The 22,694-nt window shown below is 37.8% G+C and overlaps 2 protein-coding genes across 6 annotated transcripts in view; one reads left to right on the top strand and one right to left on the bottom strand.

The window, feature by feature from the left end:
* Positions 1-10,574, top strand: part of EML5 (echinoderm microtubule associated protein like 5) — a 167,328-nt gene extending 156,754 nt beyond the window's left edge. Inside the window, exons 34-42 of the mRNA XM_012803403.2 lie at positions 1,354-1,511; positions 3,361-3,475; positions 4,665-4,853; positions 5,026-5,198; positions 6,668-6,830; positions 7,384-7,487; positions 8,364-8,517; positions 9,273-9,373; positions 9,646-10,574. Coding sequence (XP_012658857.1) covers positions 1,354-1,511; positions 3,361-3,475; positions 4,665-4,853; positions 5,026-5,198; positions 6,668-6,830; positions 7,384-7,487; positions 8,364-8,517; positions 9,273-9,373; positions 9,646-9,682 — 1,194 coding nt within the window. The 3' untranslated portion in view covers positions 9,683-10,574. The remainder of the gene's footprint in view (positions 1-1,353; positions 1,512-3,360; positions 3,476-4,664; positions 4,854-5,025; positions 5,199-6,667; positions 6,831-7,383; positions 7,488-8,363; positions 8,518-9,272; positions 9,374-9,645) is intronic.
* Positions 10,575-13,098: 2,524 nt separating this feature from the next.
* The window catches only part of ZC3H14 (zinc finger CCCH-type containing 14), a 58,906-nt gene continuing 49,310 nt past the window's right edge, over positions 13,099-22,694 (bottom strand). For 2 of the 5 annotated variants that reach the window (XM_003786969.3, XM_023511531.1), the window contains 6 exons: positions 22,121-22,353; positions 17,999-18,119; positions 17,000-17,136; positions 16,302-16,393; positions 15,430-15,536; positions 13,099-14,322 (listed from right to left, as the gene is read on the bottom strand). In XM_003786969.3, the coding sequence (XP_003787017.1) occupies positions 14,316-14,322; positions 15,430-15,536; positions 16,302-16,393; positions 17,000-17,136; positions 17,999-18,119; positions 22,121-22,353 (697 nt within the window). In that variant the 3' untranslated portion in view covers positions 13,099-14,315. The remainder of the gene's footprint in view (positions 14,323-15,429; positions 15,537-16,301; positions 16,394-16,999; positions 17,137-17,998; positions 18,120-22,120; positions 22,354-22,694) is intronic. The other 3 variants (XM_023511530.1, XM_023511533.1, XM_023511534.1) reach the window with 3 other exon arrangements.

The raw sequence follows: 22,694 nt of genomic DNA, 5'->3' as shown, positions 1-22,694 counted from the left end.
GTCTTTTTAGTAGTTACTCATGGTCCTAAAAATTTTTCAGAGTTAAAAGAAAGGTAAATTAAAAAAACATGATTTTCAAGTGACTTGAGTTTAGGATTTCTTTTATTTTTTACCATTTTAACTCACTGCTTATCACATAGCTAGAAGTGTTCTAAGCCAGTGTCTCTAATTCAGAAGGAGGTAGAGAGACATCAGCAGAAGGCACAATTCCTGATCTTGATCCACATAAAAGAAGATTGTTGAAGAGCTCTCCATTCCCCTTACCTTACTGCACCCCACCTGGGCCTGTGGTTCACAATCCACATCTCTGTCCTTTTATATTCTGCTTTGGCTAGGCTTTATAAATCCTTTGGTGCATCAAAAAATTAAGTGGATGTACTTGTTAAAGCATTTATATGGGTATACAGTATTTGCAGGAGGAAATGTATAATTCTAAAACCTTTAAGTTCATTTATGTTTTTGAGATAAAGATGAATGAAAATGTTGGTAATGCCATGTCAAACTTCAGTCGAATGTTTTGGGTATTCTTAAACCAGCAGTTCATTTCCAGAAGAAAACCCCACACATTCATATACATGCTTCTGACGTTTAATTTGGTCATGTAGATTAACTTTATGTAGTCAGTTGCCCATTCTCAATATAAAATAAACCCGAAGACTAAAATATTAGGAATAGTTGGCTCTTTATGTGTGAAACACAGTATACTCAATGAGAATGTTTTCTTATGTAACGAGGTAGCTTTATGTTGTCTTTAAGCTTTTCTGAGCGTCATCGATGGTGGGGGCTATTAAAAGAACAAGGGGAAGTAAAATAGCAGTTTCTGTCCCTGAAGCATTTACATCCAAGTGCAGATAGATATGTATTAGTCATGCTCCTAGACCTGTATCTAGTTAGTGAAATCTGCAAAACTTCTACTTTTCCATAGATAATAGCTTTATTTTGTATGACAAAGTACTTTGCCAAACCCAATAAAAAGTTATCTTCACTTCCTATTTCTGTTTTTTATTCTCAGTCACTAATGACTTTCAAATTACTTATTGAGCATTTAGAGGAAGGCAATCCAGAGAAACAATACAAATTGAAATTATAGTATTTTAGAATTGGAAGGAAAGAATTGTCCAAAGTTATTCCAGCTAATAAGCAACAGACTGGAAAACAAAAAGGCCCTGAGAAAGCTAAGCCTCAAGTTCAGGATTCTTGACTGTTAAGTCTAGTACATCTCCCACCATCCCCTGCATGCCCTTTGTACCCAGGAAGAAGTCAGCATTATAGTTACGTAGAAAATTGCATCTGTCTGAAGTCTACTTGAACTTTTGATGAGTTTGTCTCCCCTTTTCCCCACTCCTTTTTCAGAATAACTTGACGTTTACAGGTACCATCAGTGGTGATGTCTGTGTGTGGAAAGATCACATACTGTGTAGAATTGTGGCCAGAGCTCACAATGGGCCTGTGTTTGCCATGTATACCACCCTGCGAGATGGACTTATTGTGACTGGTGGCAAGGAAAGGCCGTGAGTCCTCTTCTTTTCAGCCTCTCTGAATGTCTGTGATCAGCCTGGGGTTTGCAGTGAGGTATTCTGGTTAATTTCTAGGCTACATGGATCACCCTCTCTGACTTTCCTCCTTGTACACTTCTTCAGTGTCTTACACCTTCTCTAGATTCTCCTTTCTGGTCTTAAATCACATTCCAGTTGTTTTCCACATTAGAGATAAACCTAAACTCCAACAACTGGGTTGCCCTACAAATTAAGCATTGGTTTTCCTTGTCTATTTGTCTGTATAAATATTTGCTATGTGACGGGGGGCTATGGCAGAAATCTTTGCCACTGAAGCAAGATTTTGACTACCTGCTCTTCTTTATCCATGTTGGATACAAAAGTACAAAATCCGTATTTTTGCACTAGAAAAGGATGAGAGGATGCTAAAGACAAACTCTGTAGTTTGCTATTGCCTGAGGAGCACTTGTTAGATAAATTGTTTTATATAAAACCTCAAAATACAAGAGGCCTTTTTCTGAGTGATTTTGAAATCTTCCAACAGTAACCAGATACTTATATTTGCCATCAACATAGTCATATGTGTTGAAATGTGACAAGTGACTAAGAAACACATCGTTATAGGGCTAAAAGAACCCACATGTTAAGCATGAGTGCAGAAACTTTTGCCTTTCACATAAAGGAAGACTGTCCATGGATATGCTCTTTCCTAAGACAGCAATTCATTTAGCAGAGAATGAGTACATTTTCAGTTCTTCTGAGAGAAAATCCATAAAAGCGATATATTTACATATTACCCTAACTCTTGTATTGCCCATGTCGTCTATTCCTGCATACCCTGCTCTCTAGTAGCCTACTAAACTGCTTCAGTGGGCTATTTTAATAATGGTAGGAAAAATATGCTTTCTTTTGGTCCTTAAAAATATATTCTGTAAGGCTGGGCGCAGTGGTTCATGCCTGTAATCCTAGCACTCTGAGAGACCAAGGAGGGTGGATTGCCTGAGCTCAGGAGTTTGAGACCAGCCTAAGCTAGAGCAAGACCCCCTGTCTAAAAATAGCTGGGCATTGTGGCAGGCACCTGTAGTCCAGCTACATGGGAGGCTAGGGCAAGAGGATCATTTGAGCCCGAGTTTGAGGTTGTTGTGAGCTGTGATGCCACAGCACTGTGAGGGCCACAAAATGAGAATGTCTCCAAAAAAGAAAAAAAAAAACCCCACCACTCTGTAGCATAGTATCTGTAATCTTATTACCTCATTTACATTTCTGTTTTTCCTTTAAAACTAAAAATTGTTATCTTCTTACAAAGTGTTACTAAAGAAGATAATGTACAGTGGATGCTAATAAAATTAATAAAATTTTCTGAAACCAAGTATTTTGACTGAGATATAGTATACCCTAAAATTGTCAGAGAAAGTTTAGAATAATACAAAAATTATCAGTATCTTAGGGCCTTTATTTTTTTTTTTTTTTGAGACAGGGCCTTACTGTGTCACCTAGGCTGGAGACAGTAGCATGATTATAGCTCACTGCAACCCTGAACTCCTGGGCTCAATGGTCTTCCTGCCTCAACCTCCTTGGTAGCTACTAGGACTACAGGTGTATGCCACCATGTTTGGCTCATGTTTTAATATTATTTTTTGTAGAGACAGGGTCCCACTCTGTTGCCCAGACTGGTTTTGAACTCCTGGCCTCAAGCAACCCTTACCTCAGCCTCTCAAAGTGTTGGGATTACAGGCATGAATCAGTGCCAGATCTGAGGCCTTTTGTTTTAGTATCCTGCTTATAATTTAGTTATTTGTTTATAATAAAAATTATTTGTAGTAGCCAATAGTAAACGCTTATTTTGGTTTGGTTATTTATTTAGGTCAAAAGAAGGAGGAGCTGTTAAGCTGTGGGATCAGGAACTGAGGCGATGCCGTGCCTTCAGGCTTGAGACAGGACAAGTTACAGATTGTGTTCGTTCTGTGTGCAGAAGCAAAGTAAGATGTTCTGTGAGCCAATACAGCACGTTACTACCATGATGCTCTTAACCTCTGCAATTCAATGAATACTTAATGATGCATAAAAACAGATTGGCTTGCTGGCCTTCCTCTCCCTTTGCTGTTGTTTTGTGGTTCCACAGTTGGCACTAGCGCAGTGCATCAAGGAAGCTATTCCATCTAAACAGTGTATTCAAACTTTCGTACTTTCTTAAATCTGTTAATTCAGCTATGGTAGAGAGAATTGAAAATCCCTACTAATTGATTCATTTTGATTAGGAGAGCTATTTCCATGCTTTAAAAACACTGCCTGGGTATAATGTGGGGTAGTATTCAGCCACAACAAAGAATGAAATCTTGTCATTCATGGCAACATGAATGAGCCTGGAGGACATTATGCAAAGTGAAATAAACCAGGAACAGAAAGATAAATATCATGTTCTCATTAACATGGAGAAGCTAAAAAGTTGATCTCAAAGTGGAGAGTAGAATAGCGGTTACTAGAGTCTAGGATAGGGAGAGATTGGTCAAAGGGTACAAAATTACAGCTGGATGGAAGCAGTAAGTTCCAGTGTTCCGTAGCACTGAGAATGACTATAATTAACAAAAATATATATATACTTTTGGATATATAAAAGATTTTGAATATTCCCACACAAATGTTTGAGGTAATATATATGCTAATTACGGTGTATCCATAAATATGTATAATTATGTATTAAAATTTTTTTTAAACTACACATTCCAATAAAAAATTTTTCAGCATGAAGGCACTCATTAAATGTATTTATAAATCTTATACAGGTGTTATCCTTAGTCTGCATATTAAATTAATTAAGTTTATTTTTACTTACTCTTTAGCTAAAAAATAGGTCCTAGTACTTTCTTCCTATATCCCAGTGCACTTAACCCCCTTTGAAGATCACAAGAGGATCATAGTCAAAAGTCAAAACTTTGATTACTGAAGAGTCCAGGTATATTACCATAGAGAAAAAAATTCCTTTCTTTTAACATGTAACCTAGCCAAGTGTTCTTACAGATGTGCCTGTAGTCATAGGAAATTTTACAGGACATAATGCAAAAATGGCTTGCAACTAGATGAGTTCCCTAAAAGTAGGTCAACAGGGTTATTCCTATTAAGAGCAACTGTTTTATTATATTAAATGAACTGGTGTGACTTGTGTTTCAGGGCAAAATACTAGTTGGGACAAAGAATGCTGAAATAATTGAAGTTGGAGAGAAAAACGCAGCATGTAATATTTTAGTTAATGGTCATGTGGATGGACCGATCTGGGGGCTGGCAACACATCCTTCCAGGGATTTTTTCCTTTCTGCTGCGGAGGATGGAACAGTGAGACTCTGGGATATTGCTGATAAAGTAGGTATAAACAGTTTTTTAAAAGATTATACAATTTCTTAGAAGGAAAGAGGAAGTCCTAAATCGCTAGTGCTTACAGAAGAAACTATTTCAGACTCATGCTGAGAATTTTGGTTTAATTTATCAGTACTTCACTTAACAGTTTTCTGTGACTCTTTTGGTTCTTATGCAGAAGATGTTAAACAAAGTGAATTTGGGACATGCTGCTCGTACTGTGTGTTATAGCCCTGAAGGGGACATGGTGGCCATTGGAATGAAAAATGGAGAATTTATTATTTTACTAGTGAGCTCTCTAAAAATATGGGGAAAGAAGAGAGACAGACGATGTGCAATCCATGACATCAGGTTAGTCAACAAATGGGAAAGAATTTCTCGTATATGAGAAATGACTCAACTTGCAACTGAAAAGGCTGGGTGCTACGGCTCACACCTGTAATCCCAGCACTCTGGGAGGCCTAGGTGGATGGATTGCTTGAGCTCACGGGTTCGAGACCAGCCTGAACTAGAGGTAGACACTGCTTCTAAAAATAGCCGTGCATTGTGGCAGGCACCCAGCTACTTGGGAGGCTGAGGCAAGAGAATCACTTGAGCCCAGAACTCTGGGGTTGCTGTGAGCTATGAGGCCATAGCACTCTACTGAGGGTGACAAAGGGAGATTGTGTCTCAAAAAAGGGGGGGGGGCAGCACCTGTCTCTCAAGGAGTAGGGGCACTGGCCCCATATACTGGGGGTGATGGACTCAAGCCCAGCCCCGGCCAAAACTGCAAAAAAACCCCACCTCACCCCCCCCAAAAAACAAAAAACAAAAAACAAAAAAACTTGAAAGATTTTCCTTAGCTACACTTTCAAAAAAGGTTGGAGGGCAGGTAGCATTTTACACATCCCAAGTTGTTTGCTGAAACCTGGCTGTTATATACTTAATTCTTGCCAATTTACAAATGTCCTGGGCACTAATCACAGTGCCTTATCATAGCAAGACTAGGTAACATGTGAGGAATAAATGTCATGCTAGACACGTTCAGTAAGTTCACCATAGCGACATTATCTCCCTCTGTAATACGAGAAAACCATTGGAACTTCAGAAGTTGACACTCTGGGAAACTAAATTATAACCCTAAACATATCTTACTTCTCAAAATAACCTTAATTTGGGAATATAGTTTATTCATTTAATCAATACACTTGAACAAATACTATGTGCCAGAATCTGAATCAATTTAAACCTTTCTTGAACCTTCAGTGCTTAACAGTGAATTTACTGAGCTTAACCATTTACTGAGCACTTCTGTTATCAGTAGATTAAGACTGATACCAGTACTCTTAAAAGCTTGCGTTTTCATGAGTAAAATCCTTTTACAAATGAAACTTTCCTCTTACAAACCTTCTGTATATAAAACAGTTAACAGTGGCTTCCCTTAGAGCCTACATGTCCCTCCCTAGGGGAGGAACATTTTCAAAAGACTGAATTGTTCCACGCTGACTCCAGTGATTGCTAGGCAAATAGTATTTCACTTCGTCATTTTTCTAAATAAGTTCTTCCAAGCTGCAAAGGGTCACTTTATTTTAACAACCTGGGCTGTGTTCTAGGAATTAGGAGGTAACAATTGAGGAAACATCTCAAATGTAAGTAAAATATAAAGCTTTCTTATTTGAAGTAACAGACAAATATAACTTCAGTACAACTCCAGTGTGTGTCAGGTAAATCTACTTGAGGCCAAATATCACACAAATTTCCAATTGCTAGAAAAGTCATTGGTCTTAAGTATTTATATCATGTGGTCTAACCCATCTTTCCATGTTTTGGTTCATATTCAGATTTAGTCCAGATTCCCGGTATCTGGCAGTGGGCTCTAGCGAGAACTCAGTGGATTTTTATGACCTAACACTGGGCCCCACCCTTAACAGAATCAACTACTGCAAAGATATTCCAAGCTTTGTCATCCAAATGGACTTCTCTGCAGATGGCAGGTATCTCCAGGTACAGTATGGATACCACATACCCAGTTTATAAGGGTAGTTCTGCTTTTACATTTGGCATTTAGTGAATACATTTAAAGGTTCTAAGTTTCAGAACTTCTCAACTTTTACCTTTTTGTATCCTGTGACCTATCATTCCTTTTCTCTACATTTTGTAATGCTTTTATAGTATTAGCTTTTATAGTCTTTTGTATACTTTTTGAGTCTGTTGCTCTGGGTACAGTGCCATCTCTTCATAGCTCACAGCAACCTCAAACTCGAGCTCAAGTGAAGTAGCTGAAGGACTACAGGTGCTCGCCTGGCTAGTTGTCCTGTTTTTAGTAGAGACAGGGTTTCGCTTTGCTCAGGAGTGGTCTAGATCTCTGTGAGCTCAGATGATCCACTAGCCTCGACCTCCCAGAGTGCTAGGATTATAGATGTGAGCACTGGGCCTGGCTGTCTTTTCTTAATGAGGGTAGACATATAAATTGAGTGGCAACATGCTAGTCTGCAAACTCCTGCGATTTTGCCTCTTGCCTAATGAAATTCTTGTCCCATTTTAATATGATAAAAAGGTCTCCAGTGGCTGCTATAAACGGCATGTCTATGAAGTGCCTTCAGGAAAACATCTTACAGATCATGCTGCTATTGACAGAATTACTTGGGCTACATGGACTAGGTAAATACTTCATCTATTCAGAAGGGAAGTGACTCTGAAGGTCAGTTAGGAAAACTAGAAAATCCTCTTTCTGAACAGAACCATTCTACCAGAGAATAGTAATTGAGTTTCAGGTTTTTGTTACTGTATCTTGAAGTCTTAGGAAGAGAATAACAGTATGTTAATCTGTGTCTGTATTTGAATATATTTCCATGCTTTGTGAGCTTTATGAAGTTCTTTTAAAAGAAAGAAAATCAAAGTCATGACTTTAAAAGATACCACATTTTCCTTAATGTTAAATTTAATAATGGTTAATAAAAACATATTGGGTACTATTCTATGAATATATTTGTTATCCAAAGGAATGCTATCCTGAAGCTCCTAGTAATCAAAGCTTACAAACTTGTTTAGATTTGCTGGCTATGTAAATATCCATCTTTTTGATAAAAAAAAAAAAGCCACCAAATTCCTATTAAAAGTTATCACTTAAATTTTTTTTTCCCCTAGAGACAGGATTTTGTTAGATTTCTTGGGCTGGCCTTGAATTCCTAGGCTCAAGTGATCCTCCCACCTCAGCCTCCAGAGTAGTTGGGACTAACAGTGTGTATCACGAAGCCCAGCTACATCACTTTTAATTCAAAAAGCAGTTGTCATCTTTTACAAAGTATTAATTGAATCTTAAAAGGATTATTTAATCTATAAATCCTTCAAATGATAAAATTTCATTTTAAAAAGGGAGGATATCCAGATGAAATTTAGGCCTTATCACAATTTACTTCCTGTATTTTAAATAATAATTACTTAAGAGAAATCTCTTTAGTTGCCAAGGGACTTTTTCAGTGTGGTAAACCTGTCTATACTTGATATGGTAGATTTTCTTCTGTTCCATCCCTTTAGTACTCTGGGAGATGAAGTTATGGGAATCTGGTCCAGACATGCAGAGAAAGCCGATATCAATTGTGCCTGTGTATCTCATTCGGGAATCAGCCTTGTAACAGGAGATGACTTTGGCATGGTTAAGTTATTTGACTTCCCGTGTCCAGAAAAATTTGTAAGTTTGTATTTTGTTTAGTGTATCATCCTACACCTAATTTTTATGTCTGATCTCTAGTACTTTTTCCTTCATAATATTTAAAACATTTTATCTTTTTTTTTTTGAGACAGAGCCTCAAGCTATCACGCTGGGTAGAGTGCCAAGGCATCACAGCTCACAGCAACCTCTAACTCCTGGGCTTAAGCGATTCTCTTGCCTCAGCCTCCCAAGTAGCTGGGACTACAGGCATCCGCCACAATGCCTGCCTATTTTTTGGTTGCAGCCATCATTGTTATTTGGCGGGCCCGGGCTGGATTTGAACCTGCCAGCTAAGGTGTACATGACTGGCACCTTAGCCACTTGAGCCACAGGCGCCAAGCCACATTTTATCTTGATTTGAAAATTTGTATTTCAAAATTTTTTCCCAAACTATCTCAACCCATTACCCTGAAATAAAAACTATTAAAAACAGATCTCCTCCTTCCATTAATACCACCTTTGGAAGTTATCCTAGTAAAGTGGTGATTAGCTTTTTACCAAACCAATAATTTCAAATGCTTTTCCTCTGAGAGAAATCTTCAGAGTCCCAGGAGACATCTGACTGCCCAAATAAAAACCTGTTGTATTAAGTGCAGATCCATTACTAACTCTGAAAAAGTATATGTAAATCATTGGCTGTGATCCCAACTCCCTACTGCCGCCACAGTTCTTGGGATAGAAAACATTTAACTTCTCTGTGCTTCAAATGCCCTGACTTTGTCATTGTTTTTTAGGCAAAACACAAAAGGTTCTTGGGTCATTCACCCCATGTGACAAATATTCGATTTACCAGTGCTGATCGACATGTTGTTAGTGCTGGAGGGGATGACTACAGGTTAGTAACTTTCTCATCCCAACAGCAAGAACAGACTACCTTAATGTAATAATAATAATAGCTACAGCTTTGGTTTATGAATGTAACTGGGCAACATTATCAGGGGTAGCTTACCAGATGGCTCCTTGAAGCCATATACTTATAAAATCTTTCCTCATTATTCTGTATTTTCATATGTGTTTAATCTGAAAGCTCAACTGTAACTGAAGAACATTAAACTACTGAAAATCTAGAAATGTAATGAACTCCCTGCAATTTTTTTCTGATTACAGTTTATTTGTCTGGAAATGCATACATATGCCTCACTGAGAGAGAGGGGGATGCTGAGAAGACTATACAAATTAACAGCCTTCAGAGACCAGAATTACAGAGAAGAAAACAAAACAAAACCCTGCATGGTCAAGTGGTGCTAACCCCAGTTTGTAACAAGAGAAATGCCCAGAATCATCAAAACAGAAGAATGATGAGTTCAAAATGTTTGCTATATGCACTGGGTAACTGCCCATAATCCATACACTGCCAGATAATTACATTTCAAGGAAGTACTGAATACTTAATGGTAAAAGCCAGCCTTTCCCTGACCCTTACAGAGGAGTGTGCAATTTTGGCAGACTTGCTGGAAGAGATTTAAGGTATAGCACACCTTAAAAAAAAAAAAACCACCCTAGTTGGACAGTTTTCATCGTCTTTTCTATTAGCAAAACTGTGTTTCTCCTTAGCATTTATATTTTCTTTTCAAGGCTATTTAATCAAATACACGTATTATAAGGAGAGGAAAAACCATGACACTCTAAAGCAGTGGTTCTCAACATTCTTAATGCCGCAGCCCTTTGATATAGGTTGAGAACCGCTGCTCTAAAGGATCAGTTTTTAAAAGGCAAACATATTCCCTAAGGAAAGAGACACAAGCTTCCCTGGAGAATATGTTTTTTAAGCATGAATAAAGTCCTTTTTTTAAACAAAGGACATGTTTTTCAGGCAGTTTTGAATTCAGGAATAGATCCAAAGTTGTCAGTATATGGCTGCTACATTTTCATTTTTGAGCTATGAGCTATTTTCTGTTCAGAAGCCATCTTTATAATTGACAACTGAAAACATGATTGTAGCCTCATTACTGGGAAAGTAGTATAATGTAAACTCATTTTCAATGGTGGACAGTTCTGTTAAGGTTTAAACAGCAATAAAATAGTATTTAATGGGAAGAGAATACTGCATAAAGATGTAATCTAGTATAAAAAGATTTGTTGAACATGTAAACAAAAGTGTTAAATTCACACAAAGTTATACAATTTAATCACGGAAGAAAAATTTTTATAGCTTTTTTTTACTGTGGAAATTTTAAGTTATATGTGTGCCACCTTATAGGGTAATTTCCAAAATGAATGAACCCAGATAAATTTGTAAAACTTGTCAATTCCTTTTTAGTGGATTAGGGCTGACTTCTTTAGCTCTTTTTCTCTTGTCACTTTAAATGCTGCCAAAGATCAGTAATCACCATTCAGGAATTTGCTGTTTAGCTTAAGTGTAGTTTCCTGAAGACTGAAAATTATGTAGATTGTTACTTAAAAATATATTTTTCTAAGTATAAAGTTTAGATGCTCTAATTATTAGTCTTATGGATTTTTACTTTAATGTGTTACTATCTTTATAGTATAAAGAGACCCTACCCCCTCAGGTTTCTGGAATCCTCAGTTTAACAAGACATTAAGAAGATTCTTAATATGTATTTCCTGTATCTAATACTTTGTGAAAATTAAGAACAGAAACTACAAGCTATCACAGAAAACCGACAGTGAATGAGCCTAGTCTGTTCTTAAGCTCTGAATAGCTATGTCTGAAGGGCTGATTAAGGGGTTAAGAGGCTTGAAACATAAAACTGGTACTCTTTCCTCCTGAATTAATCTAAATGTTGAAATACATTACTATTAGATTTCTATTTATGTATTTTACAAAGAGGCAGTCATTAAAGGAAAAAAATTTCTCCTGAACCACCCTCCCATAAAAAGGAAAATACTCAAATTTAAGCATGTTGGAGTTTTAAATTTCCCCTCTAGGTCATGTTCACCAGATTTTGGCTACAGAGAAATCCCATTTCCATTGTAGCTTCCATAGAAACTTCATAACCTGAAACAAGTAAACTACATGGGAGAAACAGGCTTCCGATGCATTTATGTCCTTTGAAGTGGCCAACCTGAGGTGGCTTTAATCAAGGCAGTAGTCAGTTTCACCAGTAAAGCTCATTCAGACTAAGTAGTCATCCCCACCTTGCTGTATTAGCCATCAAGTAAAGAAAGGAGAAGAAATGTGATAGGCCATGCATATAGAATCCCTATCTTTACTTTTTTGAACCCAGATGTGTAGTATCTGAGCTCCTGAATCTATAACCTAGGACTTTGGGCACCTTTAGTCCTGTTTATATATAAAATGCATGCCAAAGCACACTGTGCACTCCAGGACCGCGCACTTCTTATCACCAAACATGCTCCTAGTCATGCTTGTTCCCTTTCTTGTGATCCTTTTATTGTGGTGGTTCATTATTTATACTAGGGTTATCCAGCCAACCAATGTTTTGGGGGCAACCTTAGCTTGCCCATAAACCACAATGATTGAAAAACTCTTAAATGTGTTTCCAGGCCCTGTCTATTAAATAATCAGATTTTAGCATTTTATTTCCTTGTAAAGTGGCTGAACTAAATTAAATTAAGCCCTTGTCTTCCATTTATGTTCTTTATAGTGACACCTTGAGAATATACCTACAAAGTCTGACAATTAAGTCCATGAACTCATCCTAGAAAAAGTGCTACATACCTCACGGCTGCGTATCACTATGGCTACCATCAAAGTACTCTTCTTGGGAAGCTATGCACTAACACCAGTGCTTAGTCGACCCTTCAAAATAGTTTTGGAACTCTGGAATGCCCATCAGAGCTGTTGTCATACAGCACACAAAAACATGCAACAACAACGAATGCCACTCAGCAAGACACCACCACACATAGTCAATATGACATGCCAAGGTTATAAAACCTTACCAAGTTGTTTGTTCAGTGCTGCCAACATAAACACCCAGTGGCAAGTTGATGAACTTGTCAAGACTTCCTATGACAACAGCTCTGATGGCCAGTCCAGAAAAAGAATTCCAAAATTGCTTTGAAGGGTAAACGAGGTGCTAGTGTTGGTGCATAGCTTCCCAAGGGGAGCACTTTGGAAGGTGACTATAGTGATATTTAACAATGAGGTATACAGCACTTCTTCTAGGATGAGTTTGCAAACATAATGTCAGTCATCATATGTAACATTTATAAATGATAGCTAAACGTCTAATTATTTCCAGAAATTTAAACAATTCAGAACTTTCTTCTGTAGAGATGCAAAGCATCATTATCTCAAGTAAACTGGAATGAACAAATGCCTTAAATTCAATTGAGGAAACCTTTAAAATGAAGTGGAATTGTCATTTCACCCAAGCCTAACACAACAGCCTTCTGCTCTTGTGTGCTTTGTCTTTGTTTCTTCTCATGTTTCAAGTCTTTCTCTGGGATCAGCACAGCAAACTGCAACTTACCAAATGGGACTGGTTAATTAATTCTTCTTTCAAAGGAAGAGCAGTAGCCACAAAACACTGCTGGCTTCATGATCTTAAAACACGGAACTTTACAGATATGGGTTTATTACCATTTGGGTATATAACTAAGCAAGTCAATGAATTTTTTTTTAATTGAGATAGTTTAATTTGGTCCTGTGAATTTTTGAGTCCTTATTCCTTTCGCATTAATCCACTTTTTTCTAACCACCTGTTAAGCTTTAATTTGTAACAGTACTATACATCAAGTCTTTGATATCAGTGATCCATTTGTTCTTTAACTCTAAATTTGACACTTCTTGCCTTAACTTTTAAAAAACCACACACACAAAACTCTAACTGATCCAGTAGGCCAAGTTTCATCCTATTTTGCAGTTTACCTATCTGATCTCTGTAATTATAGCCTGTTATTTAAAATATAGCATTTAAATCTAATTTTTACATTTCAAATGTTACCTTCAGTAGTAACTAAGTATATTTTCTGTGAAGCTGAGAATGTTATTTTCCAGAATGTGAGAATATATATGTATTTATAATCTTGTGAGTTTAAAGTCTGTTTATGAAACTTTGTGTATATACTTGTAAAAAAATTGTATAATTTTGTCATAACATAGTTCCCCCAAAATCTTACTGAAAAAAGCCTATGTCCGTAGTAAATGAGAGCACTGTAAGGACTTGTTCCTATTTTTCATACTTGCTACTCTAGCTATCTCCACCCTCCATAATAACCTCGCTCATCCTGTCACAGAAGGAAAGGAAACCGGGAAACTTTACCAAAGCAGCTCCCAATCCAAGAGGCCTGTATTATCATGCTTTTCAAACAAAATTCACTTAAAAATTAAAAAGCAAAATTGAATGACTATTTTAAGCCTTCTCAGTTATTTTGGCAACTCCTGTTTTCATGGTAGATTATGAAATTATATGATCTTTGGGAAAAGTGAATGCAGCAAATTTCAACTTTTAGAATGAGACTTGCTTCACTGTATCTCTCTCTCTATGCCCACCAATCATGTAGCCCTGAATTACAGTATCATTGTTACTAACAGTGATGTCACATTACAAATGCTGATACTTAAAACAGCAGTGTACAAACATGCCTCAAATGTTTTAATAGAATTTAGCCTTTCCTTGAACTATCTTTTCATTGTAAAAACAAAATAACAAAAAAACACCCAATGTTAAAATCACTTGAGAAACTTACAAACTTGAAAAATCAGACACTTCAGATAGGCAATAAACTTCGTATTATGAAAGCAATATATTCCAAGTTTCAAAGATTTGACAAGTTCTGAAGAATATCTTTCATCAGTAGATGGAAACTTCTAAACCGCATGATCTTCTGCCTGGCAGGACTGGCTGTCATTCGCTGAATGAACAGAACCAAAAACGTTTTAAATTATCTGCTTCGCATCCATATATACCATATAGCTCAGCTAAAAAGCTGAATATTTTTAGACAATATCTGGTCAGAAGATTACAATATCAAATATTTTAAAATCATTCAATTATGTAAGCAGATAAAACATGTAATTAAATTTATATGCCACACTAAAATAATATTTGAAACTTCCTGGCATATTTTACAATTGCTAATGTCTAAGGAAACTGATTAGATTCATAAGCAGTATATATACAAACTCCTGCTGGCTGTAGTATATGATCAGAAGTTAAAAAAAAAAAAAAAAGGAAATGTGATCTAAGTAAAAAAGTAATCACTAAATAAAACGAAGTTTGGTCCATGTAGTAAATTATGTCACATGGGCCCTTGTAAAATTAAAGAGCAAAGAATAAAAAAGGGACTGTTTAATTTCCCCCAAATTTATATAAGAAACTACATATTAGAAAAGAATTAGAAATTATAATAGAAAAATTAATTTTATGGGTGGTACCTGTAGCTCAAACAGATAAGGCGCCAGAGCTGGCAGGTTCGAATCTGGCCTGGGCCTGCCAAACAATGACAACTACAACCAAAAAATAGGCGTTATGCCGAGTGCCTGTAGTCCTAGCTACTTGGGAGGCTGAGGCAAGAGAATCGCTTAAGCCCAGGAGTTGAGGTTGCTGTGAGCTGTTACGCCATAGCACTCTACATAGGACGATAGCATGAGGCTCTGTCTCAAAATAATAATAAAAAAAGAAAAATTAATTTTAGGCCAAGTACAATAGCGCATACCTATATAATCCTAGCACTCTTGGAGTCTGAGGCAGGAGGGACTGCTCCAATTCAGGAGTTTGAGACCAGCCTGAACAAAAGTTGAGACACCATCTCTACTAAAAATGGAAAAATGAGCTGAGTGTGGTGGTACACACATGTAATCCCAGCTACTTAGGAGGCTGAGGCAAGAGGATCCTTTGAGCCCAGGAGTTAGAGGTTGCTGTGAGCTATGATGCTATGGTGCTCCAGCCTAGTGCAACAGAGACTCAACTCTGTTTCAAAAAAAGAAGAAAATAAAGAAAAATTAATTTTAACTTTTACCTGGTTTGAGGTCGAATCCATTTCAAGGCATGTCGTGGTGGAACAGTAATGGTAGGATGGTAAAATGTGCAGTCCGGTCTTGTACACTGCGTGTTAAACCTACAATGCTAAATAAAGATAACAGAGCTTCAACAACATCTGCAAGCTTAATACAAGTAAAAACACAACAATCTGAGATGACAGTAAACAGGCTACCACCATTAACAGGGTAAGAGATCTGCTCTATAATGTCTCTTTTAATAGTATCAAAGCCGTGGGAAAGAAACCTCCCTTTGAAAGACAAAATCCTAGTCAAGAGAGTCCCAGCGAGTGAAATTTCAAAAGGAAGCTTAGCATACAATATAAACTTCTAATCAATGCTCTAATCATCCCTTATTATACTCTTTACTGAGTAGCTAGCTGTGCCCAGTTACAGCTGGGGCAAGTCAAAGGCTTTTCACAGGTCTTCAGGCTGTTAGTGCAAAAAGGAGATCCTTTACCCAAACAACTGTGCAGTTGGAGATGCACTGATTATTCTTATAACACATAATTAAAACCATCCATATAAGTTTGGATGGTATTAAGCAGTACCTACTGGATTTCATCAAAAAACACCCACATATTTAGGAGCAGAGAATGGAGAATATGATGTAAAGATGAGCCTCTTTCCTGTGAGTACTTTAGGATACCAACACATTAAATATTCTCAGACTTGGCCTAAGGCACCAGACAGAGGTATAGTGACAACTAAGGAACAAAATCTTAAAGACCATTGACAAAAAAGAAGCTAAACTGGGGGAAAAAAGCAAACCTTCAATTTGCTAATGACTTTACACATCTCAGCATAGACAAGTTGCCACTAAACTGACTTTTAAGAAAATAAAAGTTCTTACTTTCGGATGATAGAAAGGACATTCCATTTTCTTACATGCTGGGAAGTAACGGCAGAGCTGACTACTAGAGGGTGTTGGTGGTGCTGTCACTGCTGACAAAAATAAGAACAAAGATTGATCAAATTTGTTTGGCTAAATAATTTTTAATGCAGTCTACTGATTTGGGGGGGGGGGGGGTTGCAGTTTTTGGCCAGGGCCGGATTTGAACCTGTGCCACCTCCAGAATATGGGGCCGGCGCCCTACTCCTTTGAGCCACAGGCACCGGGCCAGTCTACTGATGTTTTTATGTTAAGTGAGAACTAGTTTTAAAATAGAACAGTAAGGCTGGTGTATATATATAGATACATATATTCATTACTTAAGATAAAATAATAATACTACAGGATAGTCACACTTGCTTTTTTTTCTTTTGCAGCGCAAGTGTGAAAGTTTATTGAGGAAGGGAAAGATAGGTTTACAGAATAAAGGCAAAATAAGGTTTACAGAGCAAGATTTGTTTGCCACAAACAATAAACACGCCCCACTATAGCAACAAGGAAAAGACTTACATTTACTTTTTGAACACTGGTGAGATTAACTGCTCACATCAAAATTACTTCTAAAACTATTCCCCTCTTTTGTTCAATTTTGCCTTACGGTCATAAAATGTCCCTTTCTACTTTTTTACCCAATGGAGTGTGTACTGAAAGGCACTAACCTGGCTTTGGAGGCAGTACTGGAATTCTTCTACTCATATGAGTAAAAGGACAATCTGGTTTAGTACATTTTGCATCATATTTACAATTTGGGTGAACAAACAAACATTTTTCAGCAAATTTACAATTGGGGAAGGCTCTACAAAACAAACAAAAACAGCACATTATTCACATTTCATCTTCTCAGCACATTATCAGTTTTTGAGGAGGGGCTTCTTATCTCTGCTCCTATCTTATCACTACTTGTTTTAAGAAATACAGAAGAAACAAAAAAGGATTCAGTACTCTATTCAAAGGCAGCTACACATCAAAATAGGACACAAATGTCCATTCTGAAGCTTGAGGTAATACAGCTTTTTGATGTAAGCCAAGCCACACGAAAGGCAGCAGCTTATTTTGTGCATCTTTCTATACCACTTTCTCTGCAAGGTCTATTATTTTCCCTGGTAAATTCAATATAAAAAGCATATCCTACATGCAAGGCTTGCTGGAAAGACTCTTCCCATGGTCTCCTTAAGTGTACAACCATATAAATCCCGTATTAAAATTTCCTTAAAGAAGTCAAAACATGGAAAGGTTCCCTCTATAGAACCGAGACATAAAAATTCTAAAAGCATCTCATAAAACTCATTACACTGAAGAAAGATTTAACCCAAGTCCAAAATATTTTCTCATTACTTGTAACTTTCTTTGCCTCCCACTCCTCATTACGTATATGAACATAATCACACAATTGGAACAGTTATATCATATAACTCAATAGGAGTTAACATCTGCTAAAGCGCAGAGTTCTCAACCCAGGTATCAGTTTAAGTCACAGGTTTGAGAACAAAGCCTCCTCCCCAGCAAAAACATGCCACAGAAGTCTGCTGCTCTCAGGGAGGCCGTGGGAAGTACCATTGCATTTAGTTATATAATTTGTCCATAGAAAAGAAAAAGCAAAATAAGCTATAAGATATAGCCATTAAACTGAAAACCAGAATCCGTGTGATGCTACTCACTTGCAAGGTGATATGGGATGATGGTAAGCACACTCATCACCATTTTTACAAGCAGGCCAGTACTTGCAGCGTTCCAAAAGTTTTTCTGGTTTCTGTGTCACACTCAGTTCACTGATCTCAGCTACAAAAGAAAAGGAATTTAGAATATCTCAGTTATGATCAATTCAGTACATGCCACCTGCAACAGATTTTCCTTAAACCTCAGTCTTAAAAAAATCTACTTTTTAGCCATATAAAATAATCACAAATAATCTGATCAACACTAATAATAGAATCCCATAAAAGATTACCAAGAATGAGAATATATAGTTCTCATTGTGAAAGGAAAGTGGACAGTGATTTTGCAACTAGGACTAAAGTTTTCACCAAAGATTCTAATTCTCAACATTATTTAAGAGATAAATTAAATATAAAAGTAAGCCAATAAAATTAAGTGGAAACTGAAAACACAAATTTGGTGATAAGGAAAATGAACTAATTCTGAAATTCCAGCAAAATTAAGAGTGGTCCAAATCATATAAAAGTTTTCCCACTTGCTGAGTATTTTCAATTCCCTAAATGGAGGTGCTCAACTCACAGCAATGTCTGAAAGGAGAGCAAAACACTTTTGCCTACCATGGGTCACAAATGCCATTACCTGCAAGGGAGAAGGCAGTTCACGGAGTAAGAATGGTGTGCTACACAAAGGGACAGGTGGGGAACAGCAATCTACAAAGCAGTTGTATGCCCACTCACATCACTCACAGTGTCACATCCAATTATATCATCTACTACTAAGCCACGGAAAAGTAGTACCTATGTTGCCAGATTTTCTCCTGTTTAAAGTAAGCCCAAACTCTGCCTTTTCATGTGACAGTGAAATTTCCAATGTTGGCAACTGATTCAAATTTAGAGCACTGAATAAAACAAATAAACCACACCTATGGGCTGATTCTGCGGCCAACTTTTCTGGCCTGAGATACCCTAAACAAAATCCCCCACATCGTGGATGTTACACATTATGGTTCACCTATGCATTTCTGAAAGCAAATAGTACTTCAACTGCATTCTTCTATTCCTCTTGCCTGAGGTCTGGCAGTTCAAATCTGGCTCTGCAATCTAGTAGCTTAGCTAGAGCCTTTGGCAAGTATTATCTAACCCCTGTGAACTTTAGTTTCCTCACCTATACAAAAAGAAAATAATGCCTTCCTCAGAGTCTGATGATTAAATGGAAAGAATGAAAAACGGCCAACCCTGGACAGACAGGGTGGCTCACACCTATAATCCCAGCACTTTGGGAGGCCAAGGCAGGGAGATCACTTGAGGCTAGGAGATGGGAGACCAGCTTGGGCAACAGAGTGAGACCTCATATTTATAAAAAAAAAATTAGCACATAGGCCAGGCTCAGTGGCTCATACCTGTAATCCTAATATACTGGGAGGCCAAGGCGGGTAGACTGCCTAAGCTTACAGGTTCAAGACCAGCCTGAGCCAGAGGGAGATCTCATTTCTAAAAATAGCTGGGTGTTGTTGCAGGTACCTGTAGTCCCAGCTACTGGGGAGGCTGAGACAAGATAATTGCTTGAGCCCAAGAGTTTGAGGTTGCTATGAGCTATGATGCCACTGCACTCTATGCAGGGCAGAGTGAGACTCTATCTCCAAAAAATAAAAAAAAATTAGCACATGCCTGTAGTACTAGCTACTCAGGAAGCTAAGGGGAGAAGACCACCCAGGAGTTTCAGGTTATAGTGAGCTATGAGTGTGCTACTGTACTTCAACATGGGTGACAGAGTGAGAGCCTATCTCTTAAGAAACAAAAACAAAATCAGGCAACAACCAATTCATAACATACCAACAGCAGCAGCACTTAGTACCCTGAGTACTTATTGTTTGTTCCAGTGTCCCAACTTCATCCACATTACTGGAGAACAAGGCACACAATCCAGTCATGCAGCCCAGATGGGAGCATCAAAGAGTTAACTTGCCTATGCCTGATATATACATTTTTCTATGCTACTTAAAAATACTAAGTCATTTATTTTAGCTCTAAGAAACCTAAGTATTCTCAATTCCAAAGAAAATCTGACTGGACTGGAAGGAGTTTTTCTAACTTCTAAGTGTTTGTGTCATCCCTACTGAGAAAATGTCTTAGACTATGGTATACACTTAAGAACCCAGTACAAATCAAAGTCTGAGAGAATACTCACTAGTTGGAGAATGAATAAAGTAGTAAAGTACTCAAAAGTAATAGGAAAGAATTTAATACTTCATAAGGAAACTTTACCTTCCTGATAGAAACTTTAATCCACACATACAAAGGCCATGGCCTTTGGTTTCCCCAATTGACATTTACCTCATAAGCCATTAAAATTTTTCCTGAAGTTTTAAGAGGCAAATTCACTTTTTATTGAAAGCTATAAAATCTGTGCCACCATTAATGGGGGCAGGGGCAGCTTAAAACAGATGTCACTAATGTAATGCCCTTGAAATAACTCTCAAAAAAACCCAACCAAAAGTAATTACAAAGTTTCGAACTCCCTGCCAAGAGAAGAGTTGCAGAGGCCAGAGACTCCTGGTAACTTGTTAGGCAACAGTCTCTCCAGTCAGCCAGGCTCAGCTGATGTCCTAGTATTACAAAGTATCATCTCTGAGCAACAGTAAAACATTTTGAGTTTCTATTCAAAGCAAGGGGGAAGAGGCTCACCACTCATCACAGCTGTCTCCACACCAGTCAATGTTTTTGCTACTACATATACACCACTAATCCTAACGTGGACATTTACATTTAAACAAAATTAGATCCTAACAGACCAAATTACTAAGCTACCAAATTGAAAATCACAAATAGTAAAAACACAAGAATTTTCATATTTTCCACAAAACATACAAAGGCCAAGAATTCTGCACTGCCTCACTACTGCAGTTCTTCCTGTTACTTTTAAAATGTTTCTTCCTGTTGATAGGATGAGATTTTCTTTCTTTCTTTTTTTTTTTTTTGAGATAGTCTCACTATGTCACCCTTAGTAGAGTGCTGTGACGTCACAGCTCACAGCACCTCAAATCTTGGGTTTAAGCAATTCTCTTGCCTCAGCCTCCCAAATAATAGCTCGGACTATAGGCACCTGCCACAACATCTGGCTTTTCTTCTTTTTTTTTTTTGCAGTGGTTTAGTTGGCCCAGGCTAGGTTCAAACCCTTTACCCTCGGCATGTGTGGCTGGCACCCTCACCACTGTGCTATGGGTGCGGAGCCAGGATGAGATTTTCAATTCCTTCCACTCATCAAAATTATAAAACTATTTTGCAGCAGGAAAAGCACTCAGGTTAAAGCTAATAGTGTTATTTCTTCACCAATTCTTGATCTCCCCCTAAAATCTGAGAAAGGTATTCAATACATTTTCATCTCTATCAAGAGGATTACAAAGAAAAAGTTTCAAAATCCATCAGTTTTTTTCTTTCCATTTGTTCATTTATAAGATTCAGTAATCATCTACCCTGTGAGTCAAGAGGTGTTTCCTAAAAATTTTATTGAATATGAGAAGCACAGTTTCCGTTCTCTATCATGAATGAAAATGCAAGTGGTGATCCAGCAAAAGCAGCAGCGGTGGTAAGAAACTTCACCTGCCTAAGAGCATGGCACTGTCTGAACTGCATTTACCTGAGTTCTGCCAAGTATTAGTAGTTTTTGTCCTACACTCCCAAGAAGTATCTTGACACATTAGGTCAGAAAGTCCTTTCAAAGAAACTTCACTGAGATAGAAATAGCATCAAGAACCAAATTCATTTTTCTCTCAAATTAATTACAAAAGACTATTGCTAGTACAAGGTGAAAGTGACAGTATGGTTTCTAGAGAAAAAAATGGGTAAACAAGGCATCAAGAATGATGGTTCATCTGTTAACAAACATAATGAGAAGTATTTTTAGTTGCCTTGGCTCAACTCCATTTTAGCACCAGAATAATAGCCCACCTATGAAACATACCCAGGGGAAATAGTCTGAAATTTAACTGGTGGTTAAAAGGCCACTGTTGAACACAAATCAAAGTAAGGGCTCTGACCAATATTCAAGGGAGAGAAACAAGTCCAAGATTCCCTTCACAATGACAGCACGCCCTGAGAAGGGGGAAGTCTGAACTCTCAACACACCGTTGGAAAAGCTACCATTTGGGTCCTCAAGCTGCCTGCTCAGCAACTGCAGCTGCTGTGGGTGGAGGAGACCTCTGAGTCCCTTGTTTGAGGCTGCAGTTTGGTTTACGGGTTTCATTCCTTCAAAGCACATGTCCTCCTCTTGATCTGACATGTATCCTGGGGGGCTGGGGACACCATCCAGCGTCACTATAAACTTGGGACTTGCAGGTTTATCTGGTTGTACAAGATCTCTGCCAGACAGATAAAAAATACCATAGAATTAGGGAAACAAACACAAAATGCTGAGCCTCCTAAAGTGCTCTTCAGTAGAACTATCACTCTCGTCTTGCTTTTGCTTCAATAAAAAAAGATTCAGTAGGACTCCACGTGCAGCATTAGTGGGTTTCTGCTAACACACTATAGCCACAAGCGATTACTCAGCATCACCAACAGTGACCCTCCAGCCTGCACTTACTAAGGACAATCTTCCCTCAACCCTGACCTCACTGTCCACCTGATCCTCAAAGGGTTAACATGGAGATTAAACCAAAGAATTAGCATCGATGCTCAGAACACAAGGGCCAGCAGTTTT

The sequence above is a fragment of the Otolemur garnettii genome, unplaced genomic scaffold (genome assembly GCF_000181295.1).
Source record: "Otolemur garnettii isolate 467f Iridium unplaced genomic scaffold, OtoGar3 scaffold00020, whole genome shotgun sequence".
NCBI lineage: Eukaryota > Metazoa > Chordata > Mammalia > Primates > Galagidae > Otolemur > Otolemur garnettii.
This window is presented reverse-complemented; position numbering and strand designations above follow the sequence as displayed.